Consider the following 26,287-nt stretch of genomic DNA (forward strand, 5'->3'; position numbering starts at 1 on the left):
ATGGCACTGTATAGAGCAGATTTGCAATTTAAAGGAAAAACCCGAATGTGCTTAAGATGGAGTGTTTAAGAAGTATAATGGAGTGACAATATATGTGGAGGTGAGGTGGGGAGCAGGGATGAAAAGAAAGCTGGCAGTTAGGATTGATCAAAGAATGCTGAGATGGTCTATGCAAATGGAAAGAATGAATGAAGAAAGACTAGCAAAAAGATTATGGAAAGCAGAAGTGGTTGGAGGATGCTGGGGGGTGGGGGAGACCATGAGTGAGATGGATGGACAGGATGAAAGTGGCTTTGGATGCAAGAGGAATGTGTTTTGAATAAGAGTTCAAGAGACGAAGATAATGAATTGAGTTTTCTTTTTCATTGGTATATTTAAGAATGAAAATGGATAATGTTCAATTTGTTATCTCTTTTTTGTTTGTTTGCAGGGCCTTTCCTAATTGTTTGTTTGGAGAACGATGTCTATACATTCATCCTAACTGTAGGTATGATGCATCATGCACACGAAGGGACTGTCCCTTTACCCATGCCAGTCCACGTCATCTCAGTACCCCTGGTAAGTTTGTTTATGAACACACACACCACTTAGCATTAAGATAGGAAATGAAACAATTATGAGAGTGACAGAGGAAAAAGTCTTAGGCGTGCCTCAAATATTTATAAAAGAATAATACAAGAGGCATGGTTATATTGGAGAAAAGAGGGAGGTGAGCCAGCTGTTGTTTGCGGATGACACTGCACTTGTGGCAGGATCGGAGGAGGGATTGAGGAAGTTGGTGACAAAGTTTGGGAGAGTATGTGATAGAAGAAAGCTAAAGATAAATGTGGGTAAAAGTAAGGTGATGAGATGTACAAGGGGTGAAAGTGGCAGTAGACTGGAAGTGAGCATTAAGGGAGAGTGACTGGAGGAAGTGGATAGTTTTAGATACTTGGGTGCAAATGTGGCAGGAAAAGGTGGAGTGAAGGTGGAGGTAGAGTGTAGATTGAGAGAAGCGAGTAAATGTCTTGGTGGATTAAAGAGTGTGATGAAGAATAGACATTTGGGAATGGATGCTAAGGGGAGACTTTATGAAGGAGTGATTGTGCCAACAGCACTGTATGGGGCAGAAACATGGAACATAAGAGAAGACGAGAGGAGTTTGAATGTGTTTGAGATTAGGTGTCTGAGAAGTATGATGGGGGCTACTAGGCTAAATAGAGTGAGAAATGAGGTGGAGAATAGGGGTGGAAAAGGAGCTGGGAGATAGGGTTGATGAAAGAATATTAGGATGGTTTGGACACATGGAAAGAATGAGTGAAAAAAGACTAGTAATAGAGGTATGGAAGGCAGATGTGGAGGGAGTGAACATGAGGGGGCGTCCTAGGATGAGGTGGATGGATGGAGTGAAGGGGGCTTTGGGGAAGAGGGGAATGTCTGTTGAGGATGGACGGGAGAGGACAGAAGACATGGGTGAATGGAGAATGGTTGTATATGGATGATGTTGTGATTGCATGTGGTGGAATGGGCAGGGGGATGGGGGTGAGGTAGTATGTGTGAGCAAAATTTGACGCAGCCCGAAGGGATTTCTCCCCGTCTTCTTTTATGCAATGGGGGGACGGAGAGGGGGGGGGTCGCCAATTTAATGAAGCGGCCTTGCTGTGGATGTGCTGTGTCTTGCGACACTGCTTCTGACCCAGGGCAGTGAACAGGGTGCAGGGATGACCCGTCATCCAGGAGGTGCTAAGATGATAGGGAGGGTGGAGGGGTGTGGAGTGTATTCAGGGATGGAATGGGTGGAAATGATTTTATGCCTTTTCCTTTTTGGCTACCTCCCTTGTAAGGGGGAAAAAGCCTTGGTTTTTTATATGTATGGTTATATTTTTAATTCTTTATACATACTAATCACTTCTTCTAATGTTCTTCCAGCAAGTGTTGTAGTTAAGCCTAAACCCCCAGCTCCCCCCTCAGCCACCAAGTGCCGATTCTTCCCCAAGTGCACAAACATGACCTGCAAGTTCTTTCATCCAAAGGTTAGTACATATGCTGGAGGCAGTGCGAGATCCCTCCACTTTCATTTTGATTTCACTGCTTTGGATAGGGTTGAAGGAGAAATTGGTGAATAATTTTGGATTACACTGTCCAGTGTTTTTATGTTTTATTTGCTAATGTGACCATTTAATGAAGCGGCCTTGCTGTGGATGTGCTGTGTCTTGCAACACTGCTTCTGACTCAGGGCAGTGGACAGGGTGCAGGGATGACCCGTCATCTAGGAGGTGCTAAGATGGGAGGGAGGGTGGAGGGGTGTGGAGTGTTTTCAGGGATGGAATGGGTGGGAATGATTTTATGCCTTTTCCTTTTTGGCTACCTCCCTAGTAAGGGGGAAAAAGCCTTGGTATATGTATGTATGTATGTGACCATTTCTATTACCATTGAAATTCTCTCTATATACCAAGGGCTTTTTTCCCCTTACAAGGGAGGTAGTCAAGTCAAAAGGCAAGTACCCACTCCCACCCATTCCACTCCCATCTACCACCCTTTCTTCCCTCTCAGCTTAGCTCCTCATGGATGAAATGGTGTATAAATTGCAGGGAGAGGACATGGCAAGAGATAGATATGAGTGGAGAATGGTTGTAAATATATGACAAATTGATGCAGCCTGAAGGGATTTCTTATCTGCTCTGTTTTCATGAGTGGATGACAGATGGATGACCTGTCATCCATGAATAGCTAAGATGAAGGGGGGAAAAGGATAGTGGATGAGAGTGGAATGGGTGGGAGTGGGTATGTGCCTTTTGACTTAGCTACTCTCCTTGTAAGGGGGATAAAGTCCTTGATATATAAACAGATAGCTTTGCCTATTTGTTAAAGTAGTACTTCACAGATACAGATTTACTATGATTTATCTTGAACTACATTTTGAGTACATTTATGACATCATTCTTTTGTGTTGCAAGGAGGAAATATTAACCCCTTCCATACGGTGCCGCACAAGTAGGCGTCATGGGGAGCGAGTGTATTCACGAGGCTGCCATATCGGCGTCTTGATTATATTTATTGTAGTCGCCCCTCCATAATGACATTCTTTCTAATTCTTTTGTAATCGCATTTTCTATGGTTATCAAAATTCACGGGTGAAGAGAGAACGATCGATATAAGCGGTGACTATATTTTATGATGCGAGTATTATTACGACACGTCGTACGGCTGGCATTGGCTGCTGCCACCGAGATCTAAGTCCATGACGCCTACGTGTGCGGCACCGTATGGAAGGGGTTAAACTGTGTAATGATAGTGTGTGGGATAAGGAAGATTGATGGCAACAGAGGGAAGGGTAGTGAATGGTGGGGTGAAAAGGTAATTGTGGTTGTAGCAGAAAACCATGCAAACAAGGAATGCTTGCAAAGAAGAAGCAGAAGCATATGAGGGGTATAGAGGATGAAAGCCTTTTAAGAAAAAAAAAGTGGGTGTGAGGTGGAATGGGTGTTGAAGAATTTTGAAAGGAATAAAAAGATGTTTTGAAAGGTAGTGAAAAGAGTGTCAACAGGTGAACTGAGTGGAAAGGAAAGAGTAGTAATAGTCTATCTATCTATCTATCATAGGCTTCTTTCCCCTTATAAGGGAGGTAGCCAGTCAAAGCATACACCCACTTCCATCCACCACTTTTTTTCTTTCTTTCTTTCTTTTTTTCTTTCTTTTTTCTTTATTTCTTTCTTTCTCTCATCATATGTCCACATGGGTGAAGGGTTATCCCTGTCTACTGCACATTGCCCATGTTAGAACCAATGCAGAAGATGGTACATCCAGAGCTGCTTCATTTACACATTGATCCCTCCCTTCTTTCATATATATAATAATATTAATATAAGTAGTACATGTATGTATATGTATGTAATATAAGTAGTAATGATAATTGGGTGAGGGTGGATGTATGCCTTGGCTGACTACCTCTCTCATAAGGGGGAAGGGGCCCTTGGGATACAAGAGTGAATAATTGTTGCCTCAAGTTTCACAAAGCGGAAAACCTGCACTCCCACAGCAGCTAGTGCTAGTCCTTGGGCCCTCTTACAGATCTCTCTGAGAAGAATTACAAGATTTGTCTGTGTTTTATCGATGTAAGTTTTCTTCTACTACTATTTCTATACAACAATAACAACATAACAGCAACCCAAAGGCTGCTGTGGAGTTGCAAGTTTCTGGGAAGAGAAATTTGAGACAGGAGATAATTTATTGATATCACAGTATTGATTTATCTAACTTCTTCCACAGGCATGTCGTTATGGAACATCATGTATGACCTCCAATTGTCCCTTCTCACATCCAGAGATTCCCACAGGAGCCAAACTAAAATGGATTGCTCCCAAGCAGAGCACCACTGTTCCAACAACGAGCACATAAGCCAAATGAAACCTTTCATAGATGATTTATGTTTTCTAAAATAATGTTTTGTCAGCTTCCTTTCTCTGTCAATGTCCTTTTTTTTCCACTTTAATTGAATAAGGCCAGGTAGAGCTAGATTTTGTAATAGGTTCTTTATGTCAAGCAGCTATAATCTCAAGAGGTCAAATGTCCACGATCAAGTTCCACAAGAAATTCAAGGCCAAAAGCAAGTTGCCTTGTTATAAGCCAATAACTATGTGTATCCAGGCGAGGCAGCATTTTTTTCAGTAAACACACACACATGCACACACAGAAAGGGATTTTGCATCATCGTGAAACAAACTATGCAAAATTACCACAGGAGAAAAGAAATGTGAACAGTAAGTACTTTTGTATAATTAGATCTGGTAATAACTTCTGTATAATTAGATCTGGTAATCAGGGTGACCTGTCATCCATGAGGAGCCAAGATAAGAGGGAGGGAAGAGGGTGGATGTGGGAATGGAATGGGTGGGAGCGGTTTTTATGCCTTTGTTTTTTGGCTACCTCTCTTGTAAAGGGGAAAAAGCTTATACAAAAGTACTTCCTGTCTCACTCAACAGACATTTCCCTCGTGCTCAACACCCCTTTCACCCCATCCATCCATCTCATCCTCAGTCATCCCCTCCATCTCTGCCTTCACACCTCTTTCACCAATCTTTCTTTATTCATTCTTTCCATGTGCCCAGACCATACCAATACTCTTTTATCAGCCCTGTCTACAATCTCCTTTTCCACCCTGAATGTCCTCCTCACCTGCTCATTTGTTAGTCAAACCAAACTTGCAACCCCTGCCATACTTCTCAAATATTTCATTTCAGACAAGTTTAAAATTTTCCTCTCTGCCCCATACAGAACTGTTGGCACAATTACCCCTTCATATAGTCTCCTTTTTGCATGTTCCCAAATGCCTATTTCTTATGACATTTTTTAATCCCCCAAGTCATTTACATGCTTCTCTCAGTAATTTACTTGTACCTCCACCCCTCCCTTTCCTGCAACATGCAACCCCATATACCTAAAGCTATCCACTTCCTCCAGCCTATCTCCTTTGAGACTTACACTCACTGCCATCCTCTCCCCTTGTACATCTCATCACCTTATTTGTACCCACATTTATCTTCAAATTTCTCCTATTGCATACCATCCCAAGCTCCATCACAAAATCCCTTAATCCCTTCACTGACCCATGAGCAAACAACAACTGGCTCACCTCCCACTTTTCTTTATTTTCTTTAATCATCTCCAGTCCCCTGCCTCTTACTTTCATCTTTACCTCCTACACCACCCCATCTATGTACACATTGAACAGCCATGGCGATATGACACATCCTCAATGCAGTCCCACCCTTCATACTATTTGCTCACTCCATTTCCAATTTTAACAGCTTTCTTTAATCCCATATATCTGGAAAAAAAAACAGTGCCTTTCTCTCTACCCTGTCATAAGCCCATTCTAAATCCTTGAAGACCCAAAAAATATCCTTACCTTTTACTAAAGCTTTCTCACATATCTGCCATATCACAAAAATCTGATCCTCTGTTCCTCTCCTAATTGTCACAATTAAAACTCTCCCATATGCCTTCCCAACTACACTCAACAAACTGATAACTCTGAAACTACTGCACTCATGTGTGACCCGTATGCCCTTGTAAAGCAGGCCTATACAGGCAATCCTCCAGTCCAAGGAAAGGGGAATGCAGGAGATAGGAGTGAGTGGAGAATGGCCATGTATAAATGATACTGTGATGCAAGGAAGGGAGGGGAGGGGGTTGGTAGAGAGTGGTTATTCATGAATGGTATTTTGATGCAGTCTAAAGGGATTTCTCCCCATCTTCTCTCTCTTCTGCATAAGAGGACAGAGGGGGTCTATAGTTAAATGAAGCAGCCATTCTGTTGATGTGTTGTGTCTTGCTGCATTGCTTCTGAGCCAGGGCAGTGGGCAGGATACAGGGATGATCTGTCATGCATGAGGAACTAAGATGAGAGGGAGGAAAGGGTGATGGATGGGTGGGAGTACTTGCCTTTTAACTTAACTATCTCCCTTGTAAGGGGGAAAAGTCTTTGGTAAATAGATAGATTTACTGTCTTCAAGTTTCTTTTCTCCTGTGGTTATTTTGCATACGCATATGTTAAAAACTCAATTACTTTAGGTTCTGTATATCTACCTGTGCTCTGATATATATATATTTTTTTTCCACTCATACATATATGTGTATGTATATATGTGTGTGTGTATGTAAAACACATGCTATTTGAAGTTGTTAAACTATTTGCTGAACTATACAGTTGTAGAACAAAGTTCTTATGTAAGAGAAAAAAGCTTTTGCCAGCTTTGATATGTGTAAAATGCTTTCATATATCAAATCAAGTGCTTTATCATAAATTTCTGTTCTATATAATGGCATCTCATTGTAAGGTGAAATGGAGGAACTTCAGATGTGTATGACACTGTCAACATCCATTTTCCAGGGAAAACATAGAATAAGGAATGTTAGGCATATCAACATGGTCACACATGTCTGCAATTTCCCCATTTTTTCTCATTGCATGCTGCCACAAGTTTGATCAACTCCTACCAATGACTCAGATTAACATAAACTGACAAAGGGCATTTATTCAAGTTGATATCGTCATTTGGAGTTTATATGATTTACATTTTATGTGTGTGTGTGTGTATATATATATACATATGTGTGTGTGTGTGTATATATATATACATATATATAATATGTATATATATATATGTACACATACATTAGATGTGTTTTATCAGAATTTCAAGTTAAGAATTCATTGTGGATAATTGATCCCTTAATGATGAGTTATTAAATTAATGTTTATATATTTTCAAATATTGTTATTAGATTATTTTGAGATGCAAATAACACTCAAAATCTTATCTTACCTCTCAAGTATTTTGTGTTTTGAGTGTCATGTTTATATGTAAATATATATATGTTAATGGAAAACTGATGTGATTGCATAAGTGATACCATTGGTTGTATTAATTGATACATGAATTATATCTTTCTGAAGAGTGATGGTGGTTGGTATGCAGTGATTGTGTGAATATATATCAGTTCTGAAGAGGCAAATGGTATACAAACTAGTCTGACGATCTATATGTATATTTTGATCTCATGCTTTATATATCTTCCTAAAGTCATTTAGGATATAATGGACAAGATAAACCCTTCTGGTCACAAACATGCTCTTAGTTCCTTCAGTGCAATGATGCCCCTTCAGCTGAGCAAAATCTTGCTTTATGAACCAAAACAAAACCTGAAATGGGAGTGACAGTTGAAGGGTATTGTCAAGCTACAAGTACCTTCAATATGGTAATGCACACTGAGATGAATGAAATTGGGCAGATCAGTAACAGCTAATTGGATACCTCCAGAATCTGCAGAGGCATCACTGTCAAAGGGATGAAGTTGACTGCATGCCTTCCACCATAAGTGATGATGAATTATTCATAAGTCATTTGAACAAACTGAATTATAAGGGTTTTAAGTGTTGCACTTCAGAACATAGTCAATAGAAAATATATCTGTTTTGTTTTATTTCCCCAATGTTTACTAGCTCTCATTAAAAATATTGATAAATTGGGGAGAATAGAGCAGCAAGTTAAAAACCTCGTACCAAATACCTGCATGAGAAATAACACACTTTGAAATATTTTAATACTTTAGGGTCTATATGGGGTGCCCCTATGGACCAGAGTAGTACATCATTTTGTCTGTGATAGAAGAGGACTGTTCATAGAGAAATTATGACACTTATACTGCAACTGTCCCTCCGTTATGGTGTCCCCCAACCCCTTGTTACTGTCCTGTACCATTTCTCTGAATATTCATTACCTTTTTTCGCCTACCCTGTGGTGGGGGATAGAATGCTGCCACCAAGTATTCCCATTTGAATTGTAAGAGGCAAGAAAAACGGGATGGGGATTAGGACTAGGCATCCTCCTCCCTGTAGCCCCACGGGGGACATTCCTAAAAAATGTAAAGGCATAAGAGGGTCTAGGAGTTTTCCAACCAGTACCCTAAGGTTTGGGTCTTTTAATGTGGATGGATGTAGTACAGATGCGAGTAAAAGGGAAGAGATAGGCAGTATGTTTGTGAGAAGAAAGAGGGATGTTTTAGCTTTATGAGTAACTAAGTTGAGAGGGAGGGGCGAGTGTGAGTTTGGGAGGTTCTCAGGAGTGACGAAAGGACAAGGGAGAGAAGGGGTGGCTATACTAGTAAGTGAAGAGATAGGTAAATGTGTAGTGGAGTGGAAGAAGGCTTCTTCAAGGTTAATGTGGATGAAGGTGAAACTAGGAAAGGAGATGTGGATTTTTGTAAGTGCATATGGGCCTGGTAGTGAGAAGAGTGTAGAAGAAAGGAAGGCTTTTTAGATAGATTTAAATGAGTGTATAGAGGGATTAGGGAGAAATGTCAATGTAGTAGTACTGGGAGACCTTAATGCTAGTGGTTGGGAAATGTGGAGTTCCAGGAAAGAATCGTAGTGGAGATGTGTATAGAGAGTTAATAGCAAATAGTCTTTAGGAAGAAAGTCGAGCATAAGTACACATGGGAGAGGGTGGTAGAGTGTTAATGGACTATGTAGTGGTAGATAGGAGTATAATAGGAAGAGTTAAGGATGTACTTGTTCTAAGGGGAGAGAGTGGGGGAATATTGGATCATTTTTTGGTGGAAGGTAAGCTGAGAGTGGAGGATACATGTAGAAAGAGGAAAAGGACAAAAGGTAGGGAGGTACTTAGAGATAACTGCTTAAATGAGAAAGAGTACAAGAAGCTGAGAGAAGGGTGGGAGGGAGTGAAGGATAGAGTAGAGCTAGGAGTGGAAGAGGAATGGGGATGGTTCAAGGAGGAAGTCATAAGGTGTGCAAAGATGGTGTGTGGAACAAGGAGGGTGAGAGGAAATAGAAAGAAGAGTAGTGAGGAAACAAGGTTGTAGAAGAGAAGAGAGTTTTCACAGATTGGTTAAAAAACAGGACAAGGGAAACATGAGAGGTACAAGGAAAAGAAAAGAGAATTAAAGCATATGATAAAGGAGGCAAAGAGGAGAACAGATGTGAAATGGGGTAAGAGTATGACAGAAAATTTTGAAAGGAACTCAAAAGAGAAATAGGAGGTGAATCAAGAAAAGAAAATGTAAAAAGGTGCAGATGGAGAGATAATAATGGAAGAGAAGGCAGTGAGAGGAAGGTGAGCAGAGTATTCTAGGGAGTTGCTAAATGTGAAGGAGGATAGGGAGGGAAAGGTAGTTGCAGTGGGAAGTGCTAAGAAAATGAGTGATGAGTGAGGAAAAATAAGGAAGGATGAAGTGAAGGCAGTTGTTAAGATGAGACCAGGTAAGGCATCTGGGTTGGATGGATGTTATGCAGAATATCTGAAAAAAGGAGGTACAATGATGGTGGACTGGCTGGTGAGGTTTTTTAATGTCTGTTTAAGAGAGGGTAGAGTACCGGAGGGCTGGAGAAGTGCCTGCATAGCTCCACTTTACAAGGGAAAAGGGGATAAGTGTAAGTGTAGTAGTTTCAGAGGGATTAGCTTGTTAAGTGTAGTTGGGAAGGCTTATGGGAGGGTCTTGATTGAGAGGATTAGGAGAGGAACAGGGAGTAATTGGTGAGGAACAGTGTGGGTTTAGGACAGGTGGAGGTTGCATAGATCAGAATTTTGTGGTAAGACAGATATGTGAGAAAGCTAAAGGAAAGGGTAAGGATGTTTTTTGGGCTTTTATGGATTTGGAAAAGGCTTATGACAGGGTAGACAGGAAGGTACTGTGGGAGGTATTGCAGATATATGGAATTGGAGGAAAGCTTTTAGGAGCTGTCAAGAGTTTTTACGAGAGTAGTAGAGCATGTGTCAGGATTAGAAATGGAGAGAGTGAGGGGTTTGAGGACTTCATCAGGGATCCTCACTGTATTTCTTCATTTGAAAAAAAAAATCCACAGCTTGGTGATGGTAGACCAAACAGAAACTTTTCATACCAGGTCTACGTGGAGCACTACCGACATTCATAACAAATTTTCTATCACACTGAAATGGAAACCACGTGGAAAAATCCCTGTCCTTCCAACACACTCAACCAGAAGGAGTCCCCCAGGAAGCATTCTTAATGTTCCACTTTTCATGCTAGCAATTGATGACATAACAAAACATATCCTCCCTGAAATTACAACCAGCTTGTATGTTTAAGATCTGGCTCTTTTCAGCGTAGGAATCCATCCAACCCATATAAAGCATCTTCTCCAACGAACCATAACCTCAGTAGCCCACTGGGCCGAAGACCACGGTTTTAAATTTTCTGCATCAAAATCAGTCGCCATTCATTTCTGTAGACGACGCAGCTGTAAAGAGAGCCTTCGTAGTATTGGAACAAACATGATTTCTTGGACTCGTTCTTGACTCCCGTACAGAGCAAATTGGATTATGGGTGCCAAACCTATTTGTCAGCCTCTCCCACAGCCCTCCGGATAATGGATCCCATACACAACTCGGCCTTCGCATCAGCACTCCTATAATAAGTCTATGTGAAGAAAGTGGACACCTCCCCATAGACATCCACCGCTCAATAGTAAATTTTATAATTGAAATATCTTTTCCGCATCAAAGACCCCAATATCCTAAACCCTCTTTGGCCCATCTAACCATTAAAGCTATGATCGACACCCACGCAGCGCTCGTCCTTTTGGCTTGAATAGAACTACTCTCCACTTTAGAGATAACCGCCACAGTAATTCCACACACAACCCCCACGCTAGCCCTCTGGTTACTCCTCCCTTACACCCTTGCTTCACTTTGGCCACACTACCAAAAGTTGAAACTCCTCCAAGCACCATCCAACAAGAATTCCTTTCCCACTTGTCCTCCCATCCTTCCGCAATCCATATCTATATTGGCTCCCCCTCAGTCCAAGGAGTGGGATACACGGCAATGTCCCTATCAGGATTACAGGAGATGCGATCCTGGCTGAAGGCAAACCCTGGAAAGTTTTGTTAATTTATTGTAAAGTTGGGGCCTAAGAACAGGTAAAAGCTCGCTTCTGGCCACAAGAGGAGCCGTGTGGGGGAGGGGGGACAGCGATACTCGTCCGGTGATCCTCCGAGGTGGTCTGTCCTCGACGGGTGAATTCCCGGTGAGTGATGCATGGCATGGGTCCCCGACGGCTAGCGCGGGAGGTGGCGAGAGATCGCTTCCTCGGTTCCCGAGGCCGCCTGTCCGACGACGGCAGAGTTGATGCTCGCATCTGGCGCTCCGAGATGGTAAGTCGGTTGATGCACGACGTGGGTCCACGACGGTAGTGCGGGAGTGGCGAGGTACTCGTCGAGGGCGCTTCCAAGGCCGAGAGATTTCCCCCCGGTTCCAGAGTCTATCCGTCCTCGGTGATTGTTATTGTTGTTTTTGCATTTAGTCCCAGTGGAACTAGCCGATTTAGGGACTAGCTTTTAGATTTCGAGTGCATCCCCGGTGAACTCCGGTGACCCTTTATATTCACCGGGGTCAGGTCATGACCCTCCATTAACTGTCACTGTGAGACGCTCAGCACAGCTAGGGACTGCAAATGTGTTCCAAGAGACTCGTTTTGTCCGACCCGACGCGGCGGCCGGGACTTGACCCCAGGGCAGCCGGTCCCTGGTGACCCTCGGAGGCGCTGATGCGTCGATGCTCTTGGATTGGAACGTGCGCATCGCCAACGAAGGCAACTTCCTCTCAATCCCCTTTAACCACAGAACCAGGATCCCTCATTGCAGTACTACTAGCTATTCTCACTGTCCTACAAATTATATTCCGTTCCCTTATTCGTACTTTATAATCATCTCAGATTCACGTAGTGCCCTGGAAGCTCTCTCCTCCCTCCACTCCCGCCACCCAATAGTCCAGAACATCCACTCATGACTGATCTTAACATCCTCCTCCCGCAACCAGTATCTTTCTTCTAGGTACCATCTCATGTCGGCATCCTCTGTAATGAACAAGCTGATAAGGCAGCCCGGAATGCAACACTGATCCCGTTCAGTGCTACCACCCCACTGCATGTGTCGGACTTTTTCCCAGTTATCCGAACAAGTCTATCACAGCAATGGCAAAAAACGCTGGGAAGAACACCCAATAAATCACCTAAAAACCATCAAACATGTTTAGTCTTCTTACCAATATACCCGACGCCTAGAGACTGCCCTGATACGTTTAGGAACAAGGCATTCACGTCTCACCTACGGCTGTCTCATATCAGGAGACGACCCCCCTGTTTGTTCATGTAGCACACTTGTTACTATATCCCGCATTTTATTAAAGTGTACCATTCACACAGCCTCCCCCCAACACCAATGTTACTAAAACACATTTTAGGAGACCAATTACCAGTAGCTCTGACCTCCCCCTGTTCTGGAAAAAATAAATAAAATCCTTTTCAATTTGTAGATTGACTCCAAACACTTCTCTTAAATATAGACTGAGTCCCTCAACCTTTGACATCGGCGCGATTTGACCTCTAAAGGTCGGTTTACACTGCGCTGCTTTGGACGCTAGATGATAGTTCTTTATTCGCTACTGAAACGCTAGACGCGAGGGGTAAAGTTGATCATGTTTAACTTTATCGCAGCGTCAAACAGACGGTGCGAATTCATGACGCTAGCGAATTAAGACGCTTGTCCAAAGCTAATAAATGCATCGCCGTGTAAACGATGTGGGATGGAAGCGCAAGTGAATTAACAAGGACGACATAAATCAATCAATAAATCAGGTATTTCCGTGCTTCTTTTATTCAGTATTTCACTTCCATGCCTAGCCCTCCATTCACCGCCACATGCGAACTCTCACACTTCCAATGTCGACATATTCTTAAAGCCTTTCACCCATGACACTCACATATCACCTGCTACAATCATTCATTGTACGTGTCATTACGTTACATTTGCCAACATTTACTCTAGGTTGGGTATAATGCTGGAGAAAAAGAGAAGGCATCTCGCGAGTATAACTTCTTACATATTACAATTAGTTAAATACATATATCCCCTCGCTTTTCTCAAATAACGAGGGGAGAAAAAACAGGTTTAGTAAATATAAATGTATAAGGGAGGAAAGTGCTTAGTCTCTTGGGATTATTGGATGTGACAAAAACTTCAAGACCTGGCGGGATTTCAAATTGGATATAGAATGTAAGGAACAACTAGCGGACAAGATAATTGAATGAAGACATTGTGTCGCTTGATTGGAAAAGGGCAAAAGTGGTGTCAGTTTACAAAGGTGAAAATAAGGAGACACCACTAAATTATAGTCCAGTATCACTAACCAGCACAATAGTGAAATTATATGAAAGGACTGAAAGATCGATTGATCACATATATTGAAGAAATGAAGATTTTGAACCTTTTAAGCTTTTACTCGAGAGTGACTGATGCGTTGCAAGAGAGAGATGGGTGGGTGGACTGCGTGTACCTCGACCTAGAGATGGCATTTCATAAAGTACCTCACAATCGACTTACTTGGAAATTGGATTATGTTGGAGGACTGAGTGGCAAACTATTAGACTGTATGAAAAAAATAAGGAAAGATACACGAGGGCAGTAGTAAAGGATACGATGTCAAGATAGAGAGTAGTAACGAGCGGAGTTCCACAAGGTTCAGTGCTTGTACCAATAATGTTTTTTGTCTATGTCCGTGACATGGTGGAGGGAACAACAAACTGTGCCAACATGTTTGTAGATGATGAAAAAACGAGGAAAGAGTGAAAAACGAGGAGGATGGTTGACTATTCCAAAAAAAGATCTAGACACTGCTTTTGCATGGAGCCAAGAATAGGAAATGAAGTTCAGTACCAAAAACTTCAAAGTACTAGAAATGGGTAGTAGCGACAAAAGACCGTCCTTAAACTATTCCATGGGAATCTAACTAATTACAAAAACAGGAGGTGCTCATATAAGAGGGAGGGTGGAGGGGTGTGGAGTGTATTCAGGGATGGAATGGGTGGAAATGATTTTATGCCTTTCCCTTTTTGGCTACCTCCCTTGTAAGGGGCAAAAAGCCTTGGTATATGTACAAAAACAAAAGAGAAGAAAGACTTGGGGGGTGTTCATAAAAGACAACATGTCACTTGACATATATATCAGCAGGATTATGGGAGAAATATACGGACTACTGCAGAATATTAAAGTGGCGTTCAACTATGTGGATGAAGAGATGATGAAAAAGGTAATCGAAACCCTGATATGCCCAAGACTGAAATATGCGTCAGCAGCATGGTCTCCACATAGAGTGAAGGATATAAACAAGATCGATAAACTATAAAAGGGCAGCAACCAAACTGCTCCCTAGCCTGGCATACGAAGAAAAGAGAAATAGGTGATATGATTACAGTATTGAGGTCACTGAAGGAGATATAGATTGCATTGACAGAAGAGATCTCCCGATTAAAGATGGAAGGGTTTTAAGATATCATGGGAGTAAATTAAGAAAGACCACATGTCTATGGGATGTGAAGAAATACAGTTTTCCATATACAGTAGATGCGTAAATACTTGGAATAGCTCAGGTGATATAGCCCAAGCTCAAACAACACATGAGTTCAAATATAATTATGATAATTGGAAATTTATTATATAGATTAAGTATGAACAGTACATGAATTTAAGTCTACCTGTTAGAAAATTAGAGAATAGGAGATGGAACCCAATGAGCGTTGCTCCTTACCTGAATACTACAATTAGGTAAATACAGCATTAGCCATAAATCGTGCCATTTTACGAACTCTGAGCTCTCACCTAGAAGGCGATAGTTGTCGATCACGGTCCCAACACATGTTCTAGTTTCGTTGTGAATCTCACTAATACATATACACATATACATATGCACATACACATACATATAGCCTACACATGCATATACAGCACATAGACACATGTATATACATAGCTATATACATAAAATGCATACATATACACATATACGTACGCATATACATTTACAAAATACTGAAATACACACACATCACACACACACACACACACACACACACACACACACACACACACACACACACACACACACACACACACACACACACACACACACACACACAAAGACCAAGTGAATACACACACACACGAGGAAATGATCAAAAAAATTCTAACTACACTAATAAGACCAAAATTTGAGTACGCAGCAACACTATGGACACCCAGTACCAAAAAGAATATATAAAAAAAAAATTAAAGAATACAAAGAGCAACAACAAAACTAGCACCAACTCTTTCCGAACTGACATATGAGCAAAGACTGTCCAAACTAGAATTACCAACTTTGGAACAAAGAAGGGAAAGAGGAGACTTACTGACTATATATAGAATAATTGAAGGAATGGAAGTCTTAGATAAGAATGACTTGTTAATATGGGGTAATGGTAAAACAAGAGGATACGAAAAGCAACCAAAAAAGGATAGTTGCAGAAGAGAGCTGAAAAGGAACAGCTTCTCACACAGATTGATAGATACTTGAAACAAATTAGACAACGAAACAGTGTGTGCAAACACTATTCAAGATTTTAAGAAAGAAACTTGATGCGGAGAGATACAAAGACGGGTCACCACGAGCATAGCTCTCTTCCCGTATAATACAACTAGGTAAATACACATACACACATAGAGAGGATATAATAAAAAGGGATTGTAGAAATACAAGAGGACACGGAAAGAAAGTCAAGAAAGACAGTTATAGAAGAGACCTGAAAAAGAACAGCTTTCCCCACAGAGTAATAGACGTTTGGACAGTGGTGGCCAGCCCCCCATTAGCCCCCCCAACTGAAATGAGCAAATTGAACATTTAAAACACTCATTGAAATAATTTTATTAAGTGGAATTTTTAATTGCCAGGGCTAAAGATTTGTCAGCCATCAGTGCTAGCCCAACCATTAACCCCCTCCCCTTCTGAAATGAGGATGATATATGTGTATTATCATATTACTATTAGCCCCACCAAAAATTTGCTCAGCCCCCCCTTAGCCTCCCCAACTAAAAATTCCTGGCGCCGCCGCTGCGTTTGGAACAAGTTAGATAAGAAAGTGGTGTGTGCAAAAACAATACACGAATTTAAAAACATTCTAGATAAAACGAGATATGAAGACGGGACACACGAGCATAGCTCCCCTTCCTGTAAAATACAACTAGGTACAACTAGGTAAATACACACACACACAGCTACAAAAATGGCACCTGCACTCGCAAACTTGTCATATTAGGAGAGATTGGCTAAACTAGATTACTCTGGAGCAAAGAAGAGAGATAGGTGACCTACTGACCATCTACAGAATCATGAAAGGCACAGAAATACTTGATAGAGAGGACTTGTTAAAATGGGACAGGAGAACCACAAGAGGACATGGAAAGAAAAAAAAAACATAGCTACAGAAGAGATTTGAAGAAAAACAGTTTCCCACATAGAGTGGTAGACACTTGGAACAAACTGGACATAGTGTGCGGAAAAACCATTCATGGGTTTAAAAGCAAACTAGACACTGCGAGATACAAAGGCGGGACACCACGAGCGTGGCTCCCCTTCCCGCAAAATACAACTGGGTAAATACACACACACACACGTAGACGGATTCACGGCGAAGATTGGAACTCCGGAGAAGAAGTGAAATTTTCGTGGATCTCAACAACGAGGGAGCACCTTTTTGTATTGGTAGGGGAGGGGAAAGCTCGTGGTGTAGTGGGAAGGTGATGAAAAAGGAGAAAGGGGGGGATTACTGAGGGTAATGAAAGGAAATGAGGAAGGAGACGAACGGGCTCCCTCTGACGGCAGGAAAAATGTAAACAAGAGGTCTGCTGATGACGCAGGGGAAATCGAAAATATCAATAAAAGCATTAATGTTAGAAATATAGATAAGGACAACACAATGGAAAGTGAAAATAATAATTTCCATGGATTTAATGAGGGGGGGATGCCAACCTCCCACGATTAGAAAGTCTAGAAGAAAAACTAGAGAAAATGACCGAACATTGGGAGAGTAGGTTCGGTCAACTTACACGGATTGTGCAGAGTTGATAAATTGGAAGAGTTAAAAAAGGAGAACCAAACCCTAACTAAAAAAAAATAGAAGAATTAAAAAGACAGTTAAAAGAAGTAAAAAATGAGAATGAGGAATTAAAGAGGAATAATAAAGAAAATAAAGAGTCAATAGCAAAAGAAGTACAGTGTTGGAAAAAAGTCCAAGAGAATAACAAAATTGTATTTAAGGATGTAGTGCCACAACATATGAAAGATCAAACTAAAGACACAGTTATTAAAGTGAAGAGAGAGAAGGAGAATATAGTGAGAGACCTAGCGGATAAAAAAGAAATGTATTGTTTATGTAGACCCTAGAAAAGGATTATTACAGTAAAATAATCGATAGTGATTCAAAGTGGTTTCCTTACGTCGACGACTGTCTAATCGTAACGATACCACTTTGAATCATTATCGATTATCTTACTGTAATGATCCTTTTCTAGGGTCTCCATAAACAATGAAGCTGCCTCAGCTAGAAAAGGATAATTACAGTAAGATAATCGATAGTGATTAAAAGTGGTATTGTTACGTCGACGACTGTCTAATCGTTACACACAAAGATACAAACACGGACCTTCTACCACAGAAGCCGAATGAAGTCCATAACAAAATACAGTTCACCACAGCAAAATAAGTAGACAGTTCTTTACCATTTCTCGACACGGTCATCATGGCAACAGATGAGAGTAAGAAATTCAAGGTATACAGAAAACTTACAAATAAGGACGATTTCATTCACTTCCTAAGTGCGCATGATAGAAAAACAAAAACTGGTGTAGTAATAGCATTCTTTCTACGAGCTCTGAGAATATGTAGCCCAGAATTCCTCGAGGAAGAAATCAATTATGTGACTGACGCGTTCACAAAACTGGGTTACCCGTAAAGGTTTATTAACGTCTTTACTAACTAAAGCTAAAACGATCATAGGAAGAAATGAAAAAGAAAAAGACAAACTGAACAATCGTTACCTAGTAGTCCCCCTTTCCAAATTCACAGACGAGTTAGGACTAGCATTAAGATCCGCTGAGTGACGCAGGTAAAAAGATAGGTGACTTAACGAAAAAGAAAATAGAAGATCAACATGAAAACGGAAGTATTGTGTACAAAATTCCATGTAGTAGTTGTGAACTTTCTTACTTTGGAGAAACACACAGAGGGAGAAAAGGCTCAGCGAACACAGAGCGTATGTCAGATACCATCGCGACACTAGTGCTTTAGTCAATCACATTAAAGAAAAGAGTCATTTACCGAAATGGGAGGCAGCAGAAATACTAGAAGAAAACTTAACCAAACAAAAAAGGAAAGTACTGGAAGCACTGCATATTGCTTCCAATGAAAATACAAACCAAAGAACGGGTGACATTAAATGGACAAAATCCACCGCAGCCATAGCAACAGCAACTAGGACATTGCACCACCGGAACAAAGACCCCTCAGTAACGGACAATAGGACAAAATCCCTAATATACAGAGACGACCCTGGGTGAGCTCTCCGAAGCTCCTCACAGTGCCCCGTATATATATATACATATATATATATATGTACATAAAAAAAAAAATATATATATATATATATGTATATATATATATATATATATATATATGATGAAGGGGGAAAATGAAGTCACGGGTCTAGTTCCGAGTTCCTGAGTTTATTCATGACCAGTTTCGGCCTATGCTTATTGAGAAGCATAGAGCGAAACCGGTCAGGAATAACCTCAGGAACTCGGAACTAGACCCGTGACTTCTTTTTCCACCTTCATCAACTTGTCACAATGTACCAGCAATATATATATATATATATATACACTAATATATATATATATATATATATATATATATATATATATATATATTAGTGTATTTTGGGAGCAGGTTCTCTTTTAAACATGTTTGATTGAATACGACAGCTTTCTGGAAGTTTAGGAGGGAGAGGTGATGGGGGGGTGGAGTTGGGTTGTGCTGAGGGGGAGGGGGAGGAAGAGGCGAATGATTGCATCTTATGACTGTACAGAGGTATATTGGATGTTAGGTCGCATTGCAGATTGATGGAGGGGGCTTTATCTCTGATGTACATGGCCTCTAAAAGTTGGAGCTTTCTGGAGTTGTTATGGTGGCCTATGACATCCAATATACCTCTGTACAGTCATAAGATGCAATCATTCGCCTCTTCCTCCCCTTCCCCCTCAGCACAACCCAACTCCACCCCCCCCCCTTCACCTCTCCCTCCTCCACCTCCTCCTCCTCCCCCTCCACACAACCCCTCTCCTCATCAGGTCATGAGATCATTTAAAAGACCAGAGGCCACGGGTAATCCGCTAATCACCTCACACCTTCCTAAGCGAAGGTCACCCAAGGTCAAGATGTAGCCACCAGCCATTTAAACATTTCAGCTATAAGGCATGTAGTAGTTATTATTTATTTTTTTTTTTAATTTAAAATGGAATTTTAATATGTTAAACTTAACTGTAATTCTAAGGTTTGATTTCTAAATATAATCTTGTATATGTCCAACCATTAATGTAATTCAAACTTGTAGTATCATAAATATTTATTGTATCTTTAAAAACAGAAATACCAGAAGATGTCTTTTTAGAGACGAAACGTCGTGTAATAAAATGGAGAATTATAAAAAATTGGTTTATGCCCACCCTATCCAAGGGAAGAATATAATTAGAAAAATAGAAAACACAAGAAAGAAAATTAACAACTTCCAGAATGCTGTCGTATTCAATCAAACATGTTTATATATATATATATATATATATATATATATATATATATATATATAAATATATATATATATATTTGCCTTGTTTTCTCCTTAATACATTATTTCTCTGAAGAAGCCTATTTGTGCGAAATTAGTCAGAAATAAACTTGGATTCTGATTTATGTCTTCCTCACCCACCTTCACCAACCTGTCACAATGCCTCAACATACATACATACATACATACATATATATAATATATATATATATATATATATATATATATATATATATATATATATGCAGAAAAAACCACTGGTAAATAAGAAACGTAGTCCGAACGTTTTCGTCTATTTAAGACATCATCAAGGGAATACAGAAAATGAGATACAGACAGTATATATACAGAAGTAAAGACAAAATTAGGGAACACGGGAAAAAGTATCACGCAAGCCTGAGAAAATTGCCAACAGTCCTCAGGTCACAGATGGACCAAATGTCCGAGCAGGAAAACATGTAACGATTTTCTTTGAAATAAAGTTATCAAGCCTGTACATACCTAGGCTTAGGTTGATATTTTGGTCAAAAGTTTGCTTTATGTGGCTTGATTCAATAATGTTCCTAATATACAGAGACGACCCTGGGTGAGCTCTCCGGTGACCAAAATATCAACCTAAGCCTAGGTATGTACAGGTTTGATAACTTTATTTCAAAGAAAATCGTTACATGTTTTCCTGCTCGGACATTTGGTCCATCTGTGACCTGAGGACTGTTGGCAATTTTCTCAGGCTTGCGTGATACTTTTTCCCGTGTTCCCTAATTTTGTCTTTACTTCTGTATATATACTGTCTGTATCTCATTTTCTGTATTCCCTTGATGATGTCTTAAATAGACGAAAACGTTCGGACTATGTTTCTTATTTACCAGTGGTTTTTTCTGCAAATCATATTCACGTGTCTTTTGTGAAATACTGCAAAATATATATATATGTGTGTGTGTGTGTGTGTGTGTGTGTGTGTGTGTGTGTGTGTGTGTGTGTATTTACCTAGTTGTAACTAGTTGTATTTTACGGGAAGGGGAGCTATGCTCGTGAGGTCCCGTCTTCATATCTCATTTTATCTAAACTATTTTTAAATTCATGTATTGTTTTTGCACACACCACTTTCTCATCTAACTTGTTCCAACTGTCTATTGCTCTGTGAGGAAAGCTGTTCTTTTTCAAATCTCTTCTATAGTTGTCTTTTTTTATTTTCTTTCCGTGTCCTCTTGTATTTCTGTCATCCCATTTTATCAGATTCTCTCTATCAGTAATTTCTATGCCTTTCATGATTCTGTAAATAGCTATCAAATCTCCTCTCTCTCTTCTTTGCTCTAGTGTCTGTAGTTTAAGTTTTTGTAGTCTCTCTTCATATGATAGTTTTGAGAGTGTTGGTGCCAGTTTAGTAATTGCTCTTTGTATTCTTTCAAGTTTTTTTATACATTTTTTTGTACTTGGTGACCATATCGTTGCTGCATATTCCAATCTTGGTCTTATCAGGGTGATTAGAATTTTCCTCACCATTTCTTCATCCAGGTATGTAAATGCAACTTTGATTGTTCTTATTAAATTATAAGTTTCTCCAAAAATCTTATTTATATGTTTCTCAGGTGACATATTATTCATAACAATGACTCCCAGGTCCCTCTCATTTTCTACTTTTTTTATTCCTTCTTCTCCCAATTTATATGATCCTGTTATTCTGTTTTGCTTTTTCCAAATTCCATTATACTACACTTTTTTGTATTGAACTCCATCTCCCACTTCCTACTCCATTCTTGTACTTTATTTAGATCTCTCTGTAGTGATTCACAATCTTCTTCAGTTTTCACTCTTTTCAGTAATTTTGCATCATCTGCAAAGAAGCTCATATAGCTTTCAATTCCTTCATCCATATCATTAATATATATAGCAAACATTATTGGGGCCAGAACTGTTCCTTGCGGAACACCGCTTATTACTTCATCCCATTTTGAGTGTTTGTCTCTTATCACTACTCTCATTTTCCTTTCTTGCAAAAGTCTTCCATCCAATTAAGCAGTTTGCCCTGTATTCCTCCTTCAGTTTCTAATTTCTTAAGCAACTTCTTATGTGGTACTTTGTCAAGCTTTTTTTAGGTCTAGAAATGCACAATCAGCCCATCCATCTCTTTTTTGTATTATATCTATTAGTCTTGAATAGAAACATATTAAATTGGTGATGCATGATCGTCCTTGTCTGAATCCAAATTGCCTTGGATTTAATACGTTGTTTTTTTTTCTAAATATTTTACCCATCTACTTTTGATAATTCTTTCACAACTTTTTGCTATTGTACTTGTTAGAGAGACTGGTCTATAGTTGGTAGGGTCTTCTTTATTCATTCCTACATTCTTTCAAAATCCAGTTTGCTATTTCATCTGGCCCATGTGATTTACTGACATCAAGATTACTCGTGTGTTGCAATATTTCATACTTTGTTACTTCTATTTCGTTAATAGGGGGGACTAAATCTATCCATTCGATCTCTTCAGGATGTATATTATCCCATGTAAACACTGATTTAAAATGTTTGTTCATAATTTCCGCCATTTCCATTTCCTCTGTGTATTCAACTCCTCCTTGTCTTAATTTCTCCAAGTCTTGTTTGTTTTTCAGTTTGTTGTTTACAAATCTGTAGAATAGTTTTGGTTGATCTTTACACTTTTCTATAACATCTTTTTCATATTTTCTTTTTTCCTCTCTGCATGCTTGTACATATTCATTTCTATAACAAGTATATATTTTCCATTTTTCAGGCCTTCTGTCTTTTTTCCATCTGGTCCAGGCTTTGTCTCTTTTGTCTTTTAACTCCCTACAACTTTTGTTGTACCAGCATTTTACATATTCTTTTTCTTGTTTTTGTCTTGGGACATACTTTTCCACTCCTTTTTTGTAAATTTTTGTCAAAATATTCCATTTCTCTTCCACTGATGTTTCTTCTTTGTATATTTCTTCCCAGTTTTCTTTTTGAAAGAATTCTCTTATTTTATCAAAGTTTGTTTTTTCATACATCATTCTTCCTTTTCTATATTGTTCATTTCTTTTCATGTATTTTTCTTCATTTAGTTCCAGTTCAATCAATATGTGGTCACTTTTACTTATTGGTGTTTTATATTCAATCTTGTCCACTATTCTAGGTTCAGATGTAATTATTAGGTCTAGTCTCGATGGTTCTTCCTCATTTCTATATCTAGTGTTCTCCTGTATCCACTGTGTCATTGTGTGGTCAGTAATCATCTCAAGTAGAGCGTTTCCCCATGAGCCGTCTCCACCCTTTACTGTCATCTCTTCCCAGCAGATTTCTTTGCAATTAAAGTCGCCCAGCATCACTATTCTTCCTCCATCTTCCATTATCTTATTTAATGTTATCTTTGTGTCTTCTAACATACTTTTATGTTCACTCTCTTCCCATGAGGCTGTTTTCGGAGGCACATAATTTATCACAAATTTTCTGCTCTTCTTATCTCTGTCTTCCACTTCTATCATAATCATCTCTACTGTATTCTTTCCATATATGACACACCTCACGTTTATATCCTTCTTAGTCAGGAACATAACTCCACCCCCTTGTTTTGTCTCTCTGTTTCTAATCCAATAATTATATGCATCATGTCCTACACTGTTGGGTGGTAGTGGACCTTTTAATTTTGTTTCTACAATTCCCATTATGTCCGGTTCTTTTTCCTTCAAATAACCATTCAGCTCATTCAATCCTGTTATTAATCCATCTATATTTGTGTAAGACACTCTTAGTTTTCTGCCACTTCCATTGTGTTCTCTCTTTCCCTTTTGTTTTTCTCTAGTATGTCGAATTGCCTTAGTTTCATATTCACTACTCTCCAATAGAATCTCTCTTTTTCTGACTCTGTTCTGTTCTCGTTTTTTTTTTCTTAGCTTCAAGTCTTTTTTTTTTTTTCTTCCTCTCTTTCCTCTTTATTCATTTCCCTTTTTATCCATACCTTTTTATATTGTTCATTTGTTGCTAGTTTCCCTGTTTTGGATAAGATATTCTCTGCCGTTGTTTGTGACCTGAATTTAATCTTAATTGGTCTGGTCTTATCTGTACTATACTTTCCGAGTCTGAACTTTTCTTCGATTTGTTTCATTATTTCTGGTTCATCTTCCTGAACTAATTGTAGTAAACTGCTTACTTTTTCATTTTCCTCTTTGATTCTTGAGGTTCTATTTGGGTTATGTTTCTCTTCCATTCCTAATATAATTATACATTTATTTTTGTCTGCTAAGTCTATTAGAATATTCTCCTTCTGTCTCATCACTATGATAACTGAGTCTTCAGTTTGTTCTTTCATTTGCTGTTTAATTATATCAGTAAATGCAACTTTACTATTTTCCTGTATCTTTCTCCACCCCTGTGCCTCTTTTGCTATTGTTTCTTTATTGTCTTTATTGTTCTTTTCTAATTCTTTATTCTCCTGTTTTACTTCTCTTAACTGTCTTTTTAGTTCTTCTATTCCATCAGTAAAGTTTTTGTTCGCCTTCTCTAGTTCTTCCAATCTTTCAATTTTTTCTGCAAGTTTTGACATTTTACCGAACCTAATCTCCCAATGTTCAGTCATTTGTTCAAGCCGTTCCTCCAGTTTTGCTAGTCGGGGGAGGTTGGTATCCGCCTCCCCCTCTTTAAATCTTTGGAAATTATTATCCTCACCTTCCATTGAATTGTTCTTATCTATGTTTCTAATCTTTACATTTTTGTTTGCCATTTCGTCACTAAATTGGTCGGGACCTCTTTTGTTTACATGGCGTCTGCCTGCCTGGGCCAAGTCCTCTCCTTCCTCATTTCCTTCCATTTCCCTCAGTAATCCCTCCCCTTCTCCTTTTTCCTCACCTTCCCACTACACCACGAGCAATTCCCCCCACCCTGTAAATACAATAGGTACTTCCTTTGCTTTGGGATCCACGAAAATCTGCACTTTTTCTTCAGAACGTCCTCTACGCCGTTCGTTCGTTGAAAGTGTGTGCGTGTGTGTGTGTGTGTGTGTGTGTGTGTGTGCGTGCGTGTGTGCGTGCGTGTGTGTGTGTCTGTGTGTGTGTGTGTGTATTTACCTAGTTGTATTTTACGGGAAGGGGAGCTATGCTCGTGGGGTCCCGTCTTCATATCTCATTTTATCTAAACTATTTTTAAATTCATGTATTGTTTTTGCACACACCACTTTCTCATCTAACTTGTTCCAACTGTCTATTGCTCTGTGAGGAAAGCTGTTCTTTTTAAAATCTCTTCTATAGCTGTCTTTTTTTATTTTCTTTCCGTGTCCTCTTGTATTTCTGTCATCCCATTTTATCAGATTCTCTCTATCAGTAATTTCTATGCCTTTCATGATTCTGTAAATAGCTATCAAATCTTCTCTCTCTCTTCTTTGCTCTAGTGTCTGTAGTTTAAGTTTTTGTAGTCTCTCTTCATATGATAGTTTTGAGAGTGTTGGTGCCAGTTTTGTAATTGCTCTTTGTATTCTTTCAAGTTTTTTTATACATTTTTTTGTACTTGGTGACCATATCGTTGCTGCATATTCCAATCTTGGTCTTATCAGGGTGATTAGGATTTTCCTCACCATTTCTTCATCCAGGTATGTAAATGCCACTTTGATTGTTCTTATTAAATTATAAGTTTCTCCAAAAATCTTATTTATATGTTTCTCAGGTGACATATTATTCATAACAATGACTCCCAGGTCCTTCTCATTTTCTACTTTTTTTATTCCTTCTTCTCCCAAATTATATGATCCTGTTATTCTGTTTTTGCTTTTTCCAAATTCCATTATACTACACTTTTTTGTATTGAACTCCATCTCCCACTTCCTACTCCATTCTTGTACTTTATTTAGATCTCTCTGTAGTGATTCACCATCTTCTTCAGTTTTCACTCTTTTCAGTAATTTTGCATCATCTGCAAAGAAGCTCATATAGCTTTCAATTCCTTCATCCATATCATTAATATATATAGCAAACATTATTGGGGCCAGAACTGTTCCCTGCGGGACACCGCTTATTACTTCATTCCATTTTGAGTGCTGATCTCTTATCACTACTCTCATTTTTCTTTC

The 26,287-nt window shown here is 39.4% G+C and overlaps 1 protein-coding gene across 4 annotated transcripts in view; it reads left to right on the top strand.

The window, feature by feature from the left end:
- Positions 1–7,951, top strand: part of Nab2 (Nuclear polyadenosine RNA-binding 2) — a 38,969-nt gene extending 31,018 nt beyond the window's left edge. For 3 of the 4 annotated variants that reach the window (XM_076178476.1, XM_076178477.1, XM_076178479.1), the window contains 3 exons: positions 431–558; positions 1,909–2,012; positions 4,249–7,951. In XM_076178476.1, coding sequence (XP_076034591.1) covers positions 431–558; positions 1,909–2,012; positions 4,249–4,377 — 361 coding nt within the window. In that variant the 3' untranslated portion in view covers positions 4,378–7,951. The remainder of the gene's footprint in view (positions 1–430; positions 559–1,908; positions 2,013–4,248) is intronic. The other variant, XR_012965969.1, reaches the window with a different exon arrangement.
- The last annotated feature ends 18,336 nt before the right edge of the window (positions 7,952–26,287 follow it).

The sequence above is a fragment of the Oratosquilla oratoria genome, chromosome 41, assembly GCF_046742065.1.
Source record: "Oratosquilla oratoria isolate Oo_2021 chromosome 41, ASM4674206v1, whole genome shotgun sequence".
Taxonomy (NCBI): Eukaryota; Metazoa; Arthropoda; class Malacostraca; order Stomatopoda; family Squillidae; genus Oratosquilla; species Oratosquilla oratoria.